Below are 15140 nucleotides of genomic sequence, written 5' to 3'. Positions count from 1 at the left end.
GACATTTTTCACATTTTCATCCACACTTTTTCCAATTAATTATCCTTAATTCGACAGATATTTGATATTTAAAGTACATTGTTATGGAATATTAAATCCACTTAGAAATGTTGCGTTCAAAATGTGCTAAAGTTATTGTTTAGATATAAAAACACTTTATTTTTCAAGCATTTAATGTAAATATTAACCCAATGTGACGTAGCTTCACCCTGTTTTATTTCATTTCGACTAATTATTTATTGACTTCAGACTGAAGAAAGTCCCTTATCTCGACATGAAGGGTCAGATCACCTGAGGTACGAAGCAGATTCTCTAACGTAAACCCATCGCTGCGTCTTTGGGTATTATACTATCTAAATGGGATATATTATCACTTGTAAATATGTTTCTATGTCGTTATGATTGCCATACAGGCTAGGTCTTTATTATTTTGTTTTTAATTCAAGTTGTATGTGATCAAAGTGAAATTCAAAGCCTATTTTCATTACATTTTTGCCTTTAAATCCACTTAAATATGTTGCTTTCATAGCGCAATGAAGTTGTGGTTTGAATATAAAAACACTTTTTATTTTTCAAGCATTTAATGTAAATATTAACCCAATGTGACGTAGCTTCCCCGTGTTTTATTTCATTTAGACTAATCATTTATGGACTGAAAACTGATGGTATCACCGAGCCCGAGTTACAATGTTATTTCCAATGTTCAGCATTAAGACACTACGTGATGCCGGGGGCTAAATACACGACAAGAAGGGAAGAAATCCCGTCGCTCCGAGACACGAGCGGGTTTAGTTTCAGTGTGTAAGATGATGATCTGATCCAGGAACTTTTCCTATTGTTAAACCCGACGTTCAGCTCCTCATGTGTCTGTGTTATCTGCGGCAGACTGGAGTCTTTAGTGTGTGTCCTTCTCTCTTTGTGAGGATAATATTCAGGGTATTTAGTCGGGAAATGTTCTGTATAGATCGTATACAGTCAGCTCTACCTGCCTCCACACGTCCTGTAATATCTCCTTTTTGTTTGCATGTCTTCTTGTGTATTTAACAACACATGGCTTAGCATCTGTTTGCTCATATCATCCTTCACTTTTAACCGTGGGTGTGGACAGAGTGCCTGATCTCAGGTGGAGGCTGGATTATATCACCAAACAATAAATCTAAAGGGGCTTTAACAATGAGAGGTAGCTCTGCTCTGATTGGACAACACCTGAGGAGGAATGGGTGCTTTAACAAAAGGAGGATAATAAAGAAACTTGATATAGAGATCACCTCCTTTTGCCTTAAATTCCCTCAAACTGCATCAACGTCTCATCCTGTCTTTGTTATTCTGGTTTGGACGTAGCGTTCAAGCTTATTCAGCGTCTATTTTTAGCTTCTTTATGTCCTTCGTCCAAACGAGCTGCTCCACGGCTTGGCCTCCGTCCATTCCTCTTACTCGCTGCCACCATTAGCCCAAATTTCAGAGCTGGATTTCTCCCTCTCTTGCCCTCCTTCTGTCACTGTGATTACACGAGTCGAGGAGATCAGAGAGAGGAGAGCTGACCTTTCCCCTCCTTCTCCTCCTTTCTCCCTCTCTCTTTCTCTCTGGGCTTTTTACTTTGAGCCAGGCCTCCCTTTCTGCTCTGTCTTCACTTTGTGTTTTTTGTCGATTAGTGGAAGTAGTGTAATGTTTTATATTATATCTGTTCATGTTGCATGTTCCCTCATTTTTAACATACTTTTGGAACATTTTATAGACATTTTTCATTAATTTACTCTTATGTTCTGACATATTTTCTGACATATTTTCTGACATATGTTCTGACATATTTTCTGACATATTTTCTGACATATTTTCTGACATATTTTCTGACATATTAAAACATTTTCTGGACATTGTTCTTTTTTGGGGGGGGGGTCTTTTTCTGATTTTTTCACAAATCTTTAATCGTGTTACTGCTGTAGATGTTTTTAACTCCTTAATGTACGTTAAGTTAGTATAATATTGTGTATAATGTTTAAGCAATACATCATATTCTATAAGATCACATCTTTTTGGTACTTTTTAAGATATATTTTGGGATTTATTTTGTATACTGCTTGCATTTTCCTTTTGAAATATTTCGCTTAATTTTTGTCATACATTTTTATGTCATTTTTTCAACATATTTTCAGACTTTCCTCACATAGTAAGATATTTCTTTTGGACATCACTTCTGACATTTTTCCACGTAATCAACCTTAATTTTTCACACGTTTTCTGATCAATTTATAGATATTTGACTTTTTTATTGAAGTATTACATATGGGGCATTTTTCATATTTCTTTTGGTCTTTTTTCACGAATTAAAGGATATTTATTGCAACTCTTTGATGAAGGTACTGCTGTAAAACTCCTTTTATGTACTTTTGTCTAGTTTAATCTTCAGCAATGCATAATATTCTACAAGATCATCATTTTTTTGTCATTTATTTTCGTATTATTATAATTCTTTTGCACATTGTTTGCATGTTGTTTTGGATTTTGTTTATCCAAACATTTTTACACATTTATTTAGACTTTTTCATTTATTTTAGAATATTTTTTGACAAATACTATTTCAGCATAACTCAACACTATGCTGCGTTGCTCTATCCCTCTTTAAGTGAATATTTCTCACACTCTTCACCCCGGTGGTTCCCAGGCTCTCATTATATTACCCTGATTCCCAGACTAGACCATCTGATGACTGCTTACGGGGGTCCTGAGGGTCCCTGACCTCCGTTATTATGAAAACGAACACTCACACACTGTGGTCCTATCAACTAATGCACCCTGCACTTTCTCCTCATCCACCCCTGAGCCTCCATCACTCCCCCTGTCCACACCCTTTTTCTCCCCCGTCGCCTGTCCCCACTCTCCTCCACCCCGCAAGCACCCTTTCATCACTAATCACATCGAAATGCCATAGTGTGACCTTTGAGTTTGACCCCAAGTAGACCCCTGAACCATGCACTCATAAGTGACATTTGCTCTAAAATTAACAAGGAGTTGATATAGCATGTTGACAATACATCACAGAGCAGGTGAAATACATCTGTAAAATCAGTATTATCATGTATAAATGTACGTCTCCTCACAGCAGGTGGTCCGTAAAGTGAAAAGAGGCTGTTTTTGAAGCCATGAGAGGCTCAACGTATGTGAGCTTATGCCATGTCATACGTCAGCTTGTAAAAAAAGCTCTTATAAATTCAGAAAGCACGGCGTGACGTTCAGTAGATATCTCAGGAATGCCACCCTGAACACAGCGGGGTTAATCTGCGGTTCACGTGGAGGTTACGGGCTGCAGATGGGGATGCTGAGATTATATACTGTGCATTATAGGGTCTATGAGGGAGAAAAAATGAAGAAAATCTGGCTAGTTCCAGGTAAAGGTAGACATATTAACTGTCTATCTCCAAACTGCAGCTGAGGAAAACGAGTAGATGCACTTAAAGCTCCAGAAAAAGCAAATTTTAGGTTGTTTTTTTGTTGTTTTTCAGAACAACACTAGTGTTTCCAATGCCTTATCTGAACTTGAATTTAAAATACTGCCTGTTTATGTCAATTATGTTGATTTAAAGTCCCAAACTTTAACCATTTAATCACATGAGGAAAGACTTTAAGCTATAAATCATGACGTAATCCGTTTTTATGCCAGTTTTAGTCATATTTTGTCCATGTAATTGCCTTTATATATGAGCTATCATATCATATGATCTACATCAGCTCACGTGTCGTTTGGTTGAGGTTAGTGTTGAGAAATCTAGCAGCAAATGGGGAAAAATGAAGCTTGATTTGATAGTGAAAGTGTTCCGATTTTATTGGTTAAACCCATAGTTAAACCATGCATGATGTCACCACTGAAGTGCCCATTTCACCTCTTCAAAAGCTGCTAATTATATGCATACAGATCGATACACAATACAGGAATATGTGTCTGATCATGAGTCAGTTCTCCAATGATTTTAATGGCTTCATCTGTCTTCTTAAGTCCTGCATCCTCCCGCTGCATGGTGCCAATTCTGCAACCACTAAAGAAGTTCTGCATTCATAAAAACTGGAGTTCATTCACTTAATAAACCCTCATGTATCACTCTTTTGTGAACAATGAGTCCTTAACCAGACAGGAACCAGACAGCGGTGATAGATCTGGTTAGGAAAGCAGAAAACAGAAGTATAAGGAGAGTCAGATAAAGCCTGAACGCACACAGAAAACCTGATGGCACATGCTCTATTTGATACACACTGCAATTAGATCTGCCCTTTAAATAATTACGCACTTTTTTATCCACTCACCGGCTCTTGATCCGTTCCTAAATCCCTGCAAACCTCTCACTGACGCAACACCAAATGACTCATTTGCCTCTTTAATGCATGCATGGATTTGAGCAAAGGCTTCAGGTTCGTCCGCGGAAAATCTCAGGTGTTGAACCGGGATATTCGTCACTTATTCCCAAAGCTTTGTTATTAATCTGTGTCTGTTTTTGTTTCTGCAGGGCAACCAACTTGACGAGCCGTGTGCCGGACGCAACTGTGGCGAAGGATGCCGGTGCAACCCGGAGAAAGGCAGCAGGGTGAGTCATTATCAAAACCAAAAATGTTTCCAGCAGCACACGGTACATCGACCTGTTGCATTTTCCTTCATAAGAGTTAAAAAGACTGAAAAGACCTACAAAATACATTAGTTTTGTCTTGTTTTATAACCATTTTACCTATTTTTAATCACAAAAACAAGATTTTTCTGGGATATTTTACGTTTTCCTCACGGAATAAGTACACTTTTTACATTTTATTTTGAAAATCTGGTTCCTTGTTCTTCCTTTAGTGCAGCTAAGGGCTTAACCTGACGTAAAGTATGTATTTAAATCAGCCTAAATGGTGGTAATATGATGCAATATGAAAGAAAACACATCTCCATGCAATGTTAAGAAATGTTTTTCTTCATATTTCATTTATGAATCATAGCAGGTAGCACCAATTTCTTCGGTACAGATGTTTTCAGCTCCTGTTTATTGCATTTTATGTATTGTGGTTTGTTATTGTGCAACTACAAAGCCACAGAGCAGTGATGAGACTGAGTTATTGATCATACATCAACAGAAACATTGCCCTCACGTCGTTTGGAAACAATAACCTCGGGGCTCCTTTTATTTATTTAGATCTCTTAACATCGTACAGCCGCAGTCTTTATCTCCATCTGTTTATGCATCCATTTAGACGAGAACAAAACGCTGTCTTTAGGCGGGGAACTCATTTTCCTGTCATTTCTATCATGATATTAATCCTCCTGGGGGACACACATTTGACAGACTGTGTCCATGTGCAATATTGGTTTAGTATTGTGTAAAAAGAGGTTAGTAACAGTGTGATAACGTAGTAATATACGTGTAATTATTGGTGTACTTTGCTGTAATATATATGTCTAATAGCAGACTAATATGGGTGTAGAACGGGTGTAATATGGGTCTGATACGGGTGTTTCTATATGTAATATGGGCGTAATATTGTGTAAAATGGGTGAAAGAACGTTGGAATTTAAGTGTAATTATTGGTGTAACATGGGTATTATATATATCTTGAATAACAGAGCAATATAGGTGTGATAACAGAGTCATGTGGGTTTAATAAGCGTGTTGTATGGGTTTTTTAATGTGTAATAAGCGTGTAATATAGGTATTGTGTAGAAAATAATGATCCAAAATATTTTGCCCATTTAACGGTTAACATTTAATGTCGGTACAAAATCTCCTCGTAACAAGTGTTGACAGAGTGCGAGTTAGATGCACGTTTGCATACTTTTATTTGCATACCCACCCCTGTCAGCTGTGTCCAAACAGAGTGGCTCCACTTCCTGATTTACGACCCCGAGCGACTGTTAAGAGGAAGGTTTTGTGAGTTTTTTTTACACAGCAATATACGTTCGCAGGCTTTATATAAATACCTCTACACATTAACGAAGCCTCTATAAGAGAGTTGGAGAGAGGAGAGGCTGTAAATATGAGAGGAAGAACACCCAGCATTTATATACATAAATGCAGCTGTGAGGTTTTATCGTCACTGGTTTTTTTGTAAAAGATCTAGCAGATAGTCCAATAACATAGAAAAACACTGTAATAATGAAGATTTGACTAATTCTGGGGCATTTTAGGGTATAACGTTAATACAAAACAGCATCAAAAGGGATAGGTTTGGTTTCAGAAGGGGTGGAATATTTATAATTTATAATATTTATTTGTGTATTATTATTTATTATGATATATTATTAAAATGCTTGTTGTGATCACCAATTAGTTTTTTTTACTAACTGTTTTTTGCCGCCTTAGCTTTGATTGTACCACTTTTAATTAGAACTACAAAATCAATCAACCAATCAGAAGGCTAGTACCGCCTCAGTGTGTTTCTATTACTTTTAAAATGACAAAAAGTCATATATATGTCACATATCATTTGGGATAAAAATAGCTCTGTGAACGCGTGTCTGAAACCAGACTGATGTTAGCTGGCTGTCTTCAGTCTGTATGCAAACAACAATTAGTCTGACCCTCAGGCCTGCACTTACTGTACGCACCTCCAGCTAAATGACACAGCGACGCGCTGCAGGTAAATGATACACACCTCCGGGGGTAATACCAGCGAACCTCTGCTCAGCTAAATAACACTCGCTGGATTACCTTCTTTAACTCAGCGTTTAAGTTAAGGTGCTTATTTGTCTCTTTTCAGTTTTACTTTTGTACCCAGAGGTCGTTAGGTGAGGCGGGTGGTGAGAGGAGTTGAGGTCAGGGTGTGTGTGCAGATAAGAGATTTAAAGCTGGAAATTACATGTGTTTTTATTCAACAAAAAGGGGTTTAAGAGGAAGATAAACAAGAATACAGTTACACAAGTCCTATGTATGAAATATTAACACTTTATTTAATTGTACAAGCAAGGAGAAAGATGCCCTTAAATTATATTACATTTTATTATTTATTTTATTTTTTATTTTATTATTTTATATTTTATTATTTTATTTTATTATTTTATATTATATTATTTTATTATTTTATATTTTATACTATATTTATTATTTTATATTATATTATTTTATTATTTTATATTATATTATTTATATTTATTATCTTATATTTGCTTATTATTTTATATTATATTTTATTATTTTATATTTTGTTTTATTATTTTATATTATATTATATTTTATTATACATTTTCAATTCAGGAAAAGACAGAAAATAAAGTTTGATCTTAAAAAGAGTCTTTTTGACTTTATCCCTGAATACAGCCACATTCTGGTCTTTATTGTGGCTAAAAACCTGATATTCACATTGGCATTTAGCTTCCTTTTAAACTATGCATCTATGGCTCAATTCAAAACCAGATATATGTCTTTTTAGACACATTTTAGCACAATAGGAGGTGAATAAATCCCCCTTTTTGCTGTGTTTACCACCATATTGACTGTAAGGGTGCCAGGAAGGGACAATTGAGTGAGAATCAACAAATAGCAGTCTAGAAAAAAACCTATTTCATTCAGCGGTCTGTGGTTTTGGCTCTGACAGATGTTGTTAACATTGCGTCAATATTTCTAAAGGGCAAAGCGTGTCCTGGAACATTTGTGTTGTTGATAGAGGAGTGGAAGGGCCATGCCGAGACACAACAATATGAACCTCCGGCAACACATGTGGCAGGAAATCAGAGCAAGTAACAACAGCTGGAACTCATCACTTATCATAATCCCACTCTGAGCTAATTCTTTCCCATTTCAGTTTGAGTTGTGCTGTGATAGAGAGGGTTTTAGTGACTGTATGAGAGAGATGTATCTCATCATCTACAGCTCTTTAATCCATTGCTTCTGCCTGAGTAAGACCCTCTTCCCCCGGGGTGATTTAACTTCCGACCCCAGCACAAACACACTCCAGACGTGTGTGTTGGTTTCATTATGTCCTGTGTGAGTGAAGGTGGATTTCCCCGGCTTTAATATCTGCCTCACATTGGAACCATTAGCTCTGATAACAAGCACTCTCATTGGGGGGGTCAAAGGGCAGGAATGACAGGATGCTGTGTGCATGTGTGCCTGTGTTTAACAGAGGTTAGGTAAACACACTTTTGAAGTAGCAGTGCAGTCAGGAGGTGTGCTCTTTATTTAATTTACTATCCGAAACGGGCAGAGGAGACCACAGTACATCAGTGGTGTGGAGAAAGGTGCACATACATTATATGATATTACATTTTATTTCATTATATCTGATTAATTTATATGATATTTTAGCTGAATCATTAAAATTAGACTTTTACAATGAACTTTTAAACTCTGTACTGAATTTAATGCAAAAGGAAGATCACGTATTAATCGTTTTAAAGTAACTATTGTTGGAGAGCTCCTTTAGGATGATGTGCAACAGAGAACACCATCAAATCCTCACATTTTAGACTGAAAATAGAAGATCATCTGATGAAAATACCAAGTGAAAGAAGCACTGATTAACCAAAGGAGGCGTCAAATCAAACGCTGACGTGAAATCATTAGCAGAGGAAGTTTGTGAGCGAGACAGACTCAACAAAGAGGAGCAGGAATAAAGGAGGCGCAGAGAAAGCGGCTCTCTTTAAAAACACGATGAGGGGGAAGTGATAGTGGACGTGTGTCTCGGTGCGATAGGAAGATAAAAAACTGAGGGATGAATCCCCCTTCTGAGGGGCCCCTCGATGAAAGGCGGCGTCTCCATCGCTGAAATTCCTTCGCTTTAATCCTGACGCAGGTAGAGAGGGAGAAGGGTCTCTTTTAAGTCAAGGAAGATGGGACAGATGGATTAGAATTGAAGGAAAAAGGACAATTTAGTCTAGAAAACTGAATTAGAAAAGCTTTGTGATTTAAAGACAATGCAAAATAGTTCAGCTTTTACCCACATTTTCACAAAAATGCCATTTTTAGCTGTGTCAATTAATTGGTTAATTGATATAATCAGTAGGTGGCGCTACTTCTGCCTAGCAACTGTTTTTATTACAAGAGTGCAAGTCAAACATTGGATTTTAGGGCAAATATGTAGAAGATAGGATAGAATTATGACTTTTTTAATTAGTTTTATTTAGTCATTTGAGATATTTGCAGTTTTTACATGGTTTCCACTTCCACAGGGGATGTTAAAGAGCTTTTGCAATGTTACATAAACATTTTTGAGTGGTTTAATTTCTTAATTTGAGGCATTTTGCTTTATATTCACCAACATTTCCACCTCAAACAAGCGTAAAATATTTTGCAAGTTTGTTTTTTCTAAATATTTGGTGTTTTCGACTAATGTGCAAATCCAAAATAGGTTTTCAAAGCATGCAGACACTTTTCTGAAGCTGTTTAAATACTCGTTTAACTTTGAATTGAACTTGAATTGGGCAAAGCATTGACTATAATGGAACATCATGCATGTATTTTTTGTCCAACACACACACACACAGAGGCTCAGATTGCACACTCACATCCAGTGTTTGCAGCAGCATGAACCATGACTTTGATCTCTCTCTCTAACTTATCTTCCAATGTATCTCCAACCTCTCTCTCCCCCCTCTCTCCCTCTCTCTCTTTTCATGCGTTCCCTAATTTGTTGTGTTTCTGATTTTGCTGAGTAAGCTTTTCCATGTGTGTGTGTTTGTGTGTTTGACAAGTATGATGAAGTACCTGCAGACCAGATTATGTACAGGACAGGCTTATCACACCCACACACACAACCACACAACCACACACACACACACACACACACACACACACACACACACACACACACACACACACACACACACACACACACACACACACACACACACACACACACACACACACACTCTCCTGGGCCCCTGAATGGTATTTTATCAGGCTCTTCTTCCTTTAGAGGATGGAGTCCAACAAATGGTGGTGGTCTTTGTTTAGGCTTCATCTTCACACACACACACACACACACACACACACACACACACACACACACACACACACACATATCACATGACATTAGAGCAGACATTTTCCCTCCTTTTGTCCCAAAATGTCTGGACAAACAAAAAGACATCTCCCTGTCTTTCATTCTGAGGCGAAGAGAGGGGAAGGATGGCATCATTTAGCTTTGAACGTCTCCTTCAAACACACAAACACACAAACACACACACTCATAGCCAGACACAGGGCTTATTCTAGGAAGGGTGAAAGGTTAAAGCCAACACAAAGGCCAGGGTAGTCCAGAAGGTCAGGGGAGCCAAGATCAGAAAGCGATGGACAGGCAGACAGGGGTGTGTGTGTGTGTGTGTGTGTGTGTGTGTGTGTGTGTGTGTGTGTGTGTGTGTGTGTGTGTGTGTGTGTGTGTGTGTGTGTGTGTGAGACCTGTTGCAGTGCACACTACTGCCCTCTCATGGCTGCTTCAGGGACTGCAGTCAACATTTGAGCAGTCTCTTGTTCACATTTTCTCTCAAGTCTAAGGCTATTCGTTATATTTGATTCTATTTTAATGTGGAAAACATATTTGGAAATGTATATAAGGTTTTATATACTTGGTTTAGAGTTTTTTAATGTAGATTTCAATTAGTTTAAATGAGAAAGTTTATAATTGGCCTGAAAACAGCACTTTCTTTACATTTTTAAGATACTAGTTATCACATCTTATGAGGTTTCGATGTACTTTTATTTTGAAAAGCTGCAGAATCTTTCAGAAAAGTACCAATAAGCTACATTACGGTCATTTAAGTGACATTTCTAGTTGTCTTTACTCATTTAAATGTCATTGACACCGTTGAAACTATTATTTTTTTAAAGAATATGGAATAAAAGTAAATGAGGTGGAAAAATTCAAAAGGGAAAGTTTAATGGCTGTTCAAAGCGAGCGGGAAAATACATCTTCTGGGTGATCTAATGTCCACACACACACACACACACACACACACACACACACACACACACACACACACACACACACACACACACACACACACACACAAACAAACACACAATCCACACCTTTACAAAGGGCAAACACATGCAGGAATGTGCCAAGGTGCTTATTACTGATTTTTATAGGCTCTTGTGATTTGATGCAAAGATGACGGCATGGTGATTTATGACATTTCCACACACGCACACACACACACACACAGAAATCCACAACCACCATTTAGGACATTTTCCCTTCTCTGCCTGCTTAAAGTAATTTAAACATGTAGACGCTCATCACCTTTAAACGGGACGAAAATAGGATGTGCAATTATCTTTGTGTGTGTGTGTGTGTGTGTGTGTGTGTGTGTGTGTGTGTGTGTGTGTGTGTGTGTGTGTGTGTGTGTGTGTGTGTGTGTGTGTGTGTGTGTGTGTGTGTGTGTGTGTGTGTGTGTGTGTGTGTGTGTGTTTTGTCAAGCATGCACTTTAATTTAGATTTCAAGACATTTAAAAGTGAGTTTCTGCAGATATGTAGGTGGAGGGGATTGCATGTTGTATTTCTACGTCCACGCTCTTATTTTGAAGGAGCAACGAGAGGCGATAAGCAGAGGAGAGTCTCACACACTGATACAGAAAGTATGCACACTAACAAACTGCAGGAATCTCCATCCCCACCCAACTAAAACACAGCTGGATGGAGACCTTTTCACACACTTCAGCTCCTCCGTTAGGCGGACGGGGAAACGGCTCTTGTTGTAAACACAGAGAGCTGAAGCTGACAGAGGTGAAGTTCGTCCCACATATTTCCACATCGTCTGCTCAATCGTTTTTTTTATCGTTCTTGTTTACCACATTCTTGGCCGCCTCGGCTGTCAACAGGCTCCAGTGTGTTTGGAAATGAGACTTCTGGTAAAAAAATGCACTGTGTACACCACACCTTTATTAAAAATGTCCCGTGATTTGTTTCGGAGTGCCTTGGAAGTCCACACTTAATAAAGGTGTGTTCAGAACTAGTGTTTATAGTAATTGCATATTGTAAACTGACACAATTAAACGTGCACGTTACGGTAACGTCACCTGTGCTTCTCCAATGTAAGATACTCGTTGCACCATCTTTATAATGCACATTTTAAAGGTGTCTGACAGGAGAATTAGCATCCACACTCCTGATGTTAATGGAAAAAGAATCACACTTTAATTTGCGTTTTCTCGTGCACATTTTCTTCAAATTTCCTCAAAATGTGCACTCATTTGTGTAGCTAAAGCCTGCACAATTTGGCCGTTAATTTCACCTGATAAATGTGTAGCAGAAGCTGTAAGATGCTTTTCTGGACACACATTTACAGTGTGTTAGCTTACCTGCACTTACATACATTTTATCTTTTGTATAATTGTATTTTTTCTGACTTAGTAGAGGTTTAAATACTCAAAATTTGAGCATTTCACATGTTAGAAAGTTTTATTTCTTAAAAATAACAAATAATAATACAAAATAATTCAATATAAAAATGTAATAAATATTTCCTTCATTTTTGGGATGCTGTGAGATCTGATTTTGTGGCTCCACTCCTCTTAAATAAATCATAAATAATAATAACATTGAATAAATGAGGCAGCTTTGAAACCATTGGAAAACCTGCCAATTAAATATAATTAATCAAAAAGTGAGTACCATCATATGTGATTTAGCTTTAGCCTTAAAATACACCACGGTTTCATATCTGTTTCAACACCAGGTGCTTTCTGTTGCTCTTAATGACGTCAATTCATCACTTTTGCTCCACATGGGATGCTTCTCTCACCACATACCTTCCGCATGCTGCTCTCCCCCTTATAGTCATTATTGAACCACTGTTATCTCTAATTCAGCTTTAATTTATTGCAGAATCCTGGAACAACTCGGATTTGAGCGTAGTAATCCACATTTCCTCAGCAGTCACACCTGTACGTGGGTTTTGAAAGCTCTTCAACGATCTTTAAACGAGACATGCATGCCAATTACATCTGCTGTTTACACTCGTAACCTCAGGCTCATTTCTGAAGAGCGCTATTTAGTTATCGTGTTTAAGAGTCAGAGTAAAAAGGAGTTGCATGTTTATGGTTTGAGTAAACGCATGTTTTTTCCTTCAAAAAACAGACAAACTATTTAAAACACAACAAACAAGAAAGTAAAATAGCAGTTTTTTTAACCCTGGAGTTTCCGCCACTCCACGCCTTTATGACATCATCTCCGTGGGACAGCGAGGCCCCGTTAAACACTAATTGGGTTTTTATTACGGGGGGGGGGGGGGGGGGAGCACCTGGATGATGATGGAGAACAGGTTGTTTGTTTTAGTGTTGGCCGTCAGTGCAAACAGATGAGTCAGAGAGGAGGGTGGGAATCAGTCTGAGAGAGAGAGGGGCTGCTGGGGACGTCTCAGTAATTAACATTTAATGAGAGATTAACGAGGAGTGGATTAGATTAGACTCACTTAATTGATCCCAGGGTCAGATATGATGTAGCTCGAAAAAAACACGGCGAAAAACTGAAACGGTTCTTCAACGCCTGGAGGGTTTTGGTATTCGGACCGGTCAGACTCTGGAGGACAAGATGCTTAAAGGGTAGCGTTTCAGGCGTCTGGAGCTCAGAAAAAGACAAAGATGGACGGGTAAAGGAGAGGAATATGAGTCTGTTAGACAGGAAGTAAATCAAATGTTGGAATTGAGGTGTTTCCTGTAATAAATACATCTAAATCAGAAAATAGTTTTGCCCAATAATCTCTCTAAATCTTGCAGAATGAGGCCCAAAACTCCAATTCAACTTTTCACTTTCTCCTGGATCCAATACAATCTAGATGGCATAAAAAATAACAAAAACAGGGATTTATTTACCTCATTTCAGGCCTATCTATACTGGATCTGATATGATATTATTCTGGAGATGATTTGGTTAAAAATTAGACCAAACTTCTGAACTGGATGTCATTTTTTTAGCTGAATCAAAGGCCTTCAGAAGAGCAGGGTTAGTTTGGTTTTTAGCCTAGTCGAAAACCCTGAAATGTGCTTTGAAAATACATTTCTAATTAAGATTACTAGACCATGAGAGGTACAGTCATGTGCTTAAAAGATATTAGGCTAATGTGCATGATAAGCTGCAGACAGACACATTAGATAATAAACAACCCCTGTTTGGGACTTTTATTTACAGCTTAAAAATGAAAAACTAAATGCAGGTGTGATTGCATCCTTAACGCCCAACTTTTCCCAGTGTGCGCCGAGATAAGTCTGTCGCTGTGTCATCGCTCATCCTGAGCGGCTCAAGCATGTCCGAGATAAACCCAGGTGTTTGGGTTCGCCGTCTGGAGAAAAACACAATCTAAACATTCCCATCTCGAGAGGATTTCCCTCTGTGTGTGTGTGTGTGTGTGTGTGTTTGGATGACTGTGGGAGCCACTTTTTAATCATTCTAGGTTTAGTGATTCATCTGTAACCGCATCTAAAGTCCTTTGAGCACATGAGTAATGTTGCAACCATTAGATATAGAGAGCTCAAGATGAAAATGATTACCATTACTTTGGACAATTATTTGTCTAATCAATAGGCTAATCCATGCAATCCAATTAACCCTTAAAACTTCAAAATCGACCAAAAATGAATCAAAATCAGCCCACAGAGAGTAGAAATATGGCCATTTTCGGATTAAAACTACCATTTAGGATACTGGAAATGTCAGAAATGAACTCAAGATCCTCAATAACCCCTAAAACCGGTCCAGAATTGCCCAAATCATCCAAGCCATTTCTGAACCTTTGTCCACCTGCAGTAGGCTATAATGCTAATTCATGCTAATTATGCTAATCGTGCAAATTCACATAGGACTGTGTGAGCTGGCAGCTAGACGATCACTGTGGAGAGTGTGTGAGGTTAGGGTGCGTTCGTCTCATCTGTAATTATCAAACTAGCCCCACTGATTAAACTCGTCCCCATTCCTCCCATCATCGCCCCCCAGTGAGCATGCGGTGTGACAGCTAAAATCTTCCCCCCTAGCACCCTCACCGCTCCGAACAATACGTCCCGAATAAATCCTCCGACCGCCCGAGGGTGTGTGTGTTCGCATGCGCGTGCGTGGCTCAGACAACGAGCACACACACACACTTACTGGTTTTTTCACACGCATGGCGGCGAGAATCTGTCTGTCCAAGCACTCTCCGCCATCAGGAAGTGAGGTCGGCCCGATGGGAGCAGTAAGTCAGAGAGCTTAGC

The 15140-nt window shown here is 38.4% G+C and overlaps 1 protein-coding gene across 1 annotated transcript in view; it reads left to right on the top strand.

The window, feature by feature from the left end:
- col4a6 (collagen, type IV, alpha 6) overlaps nucleotides 1-15140 on the top strand; it is a 99277-nt gene that overhangs the window by 54941 nt on the left and 29196 nt on the right. The window contains 1 exon segment of the mRNA XM_063900659.1: nucleotides 4497-4574. Within this exon segment, the coding sequence (XP_063756729.1) occupies nucleotides 4497-4574 (78 nt within the window).

The sequence above is a fragment of the Eleginops maclovinus genome, chromosome 14, assembly GCF_036324505.1.
Source record: "Eleginops maclovinus isolate JMC-PN-2008 ecotype Puerto Natales chromosome 14, JC_Emac_rtc_rv5, whole genome shotgun sequence".
Classification (NCBI taxonomy): Eukaryota; Metazoa; Chordata; class Actinopteri; order Perciformes; family Eleginopidae; genus Eleginops; species Eleginops maclovinus.
The sequence above is the reverse complement of the archived record's forward strand: the minus strand, read 5'-3'. Positions and strand labels throughout refer to the sequence as shown.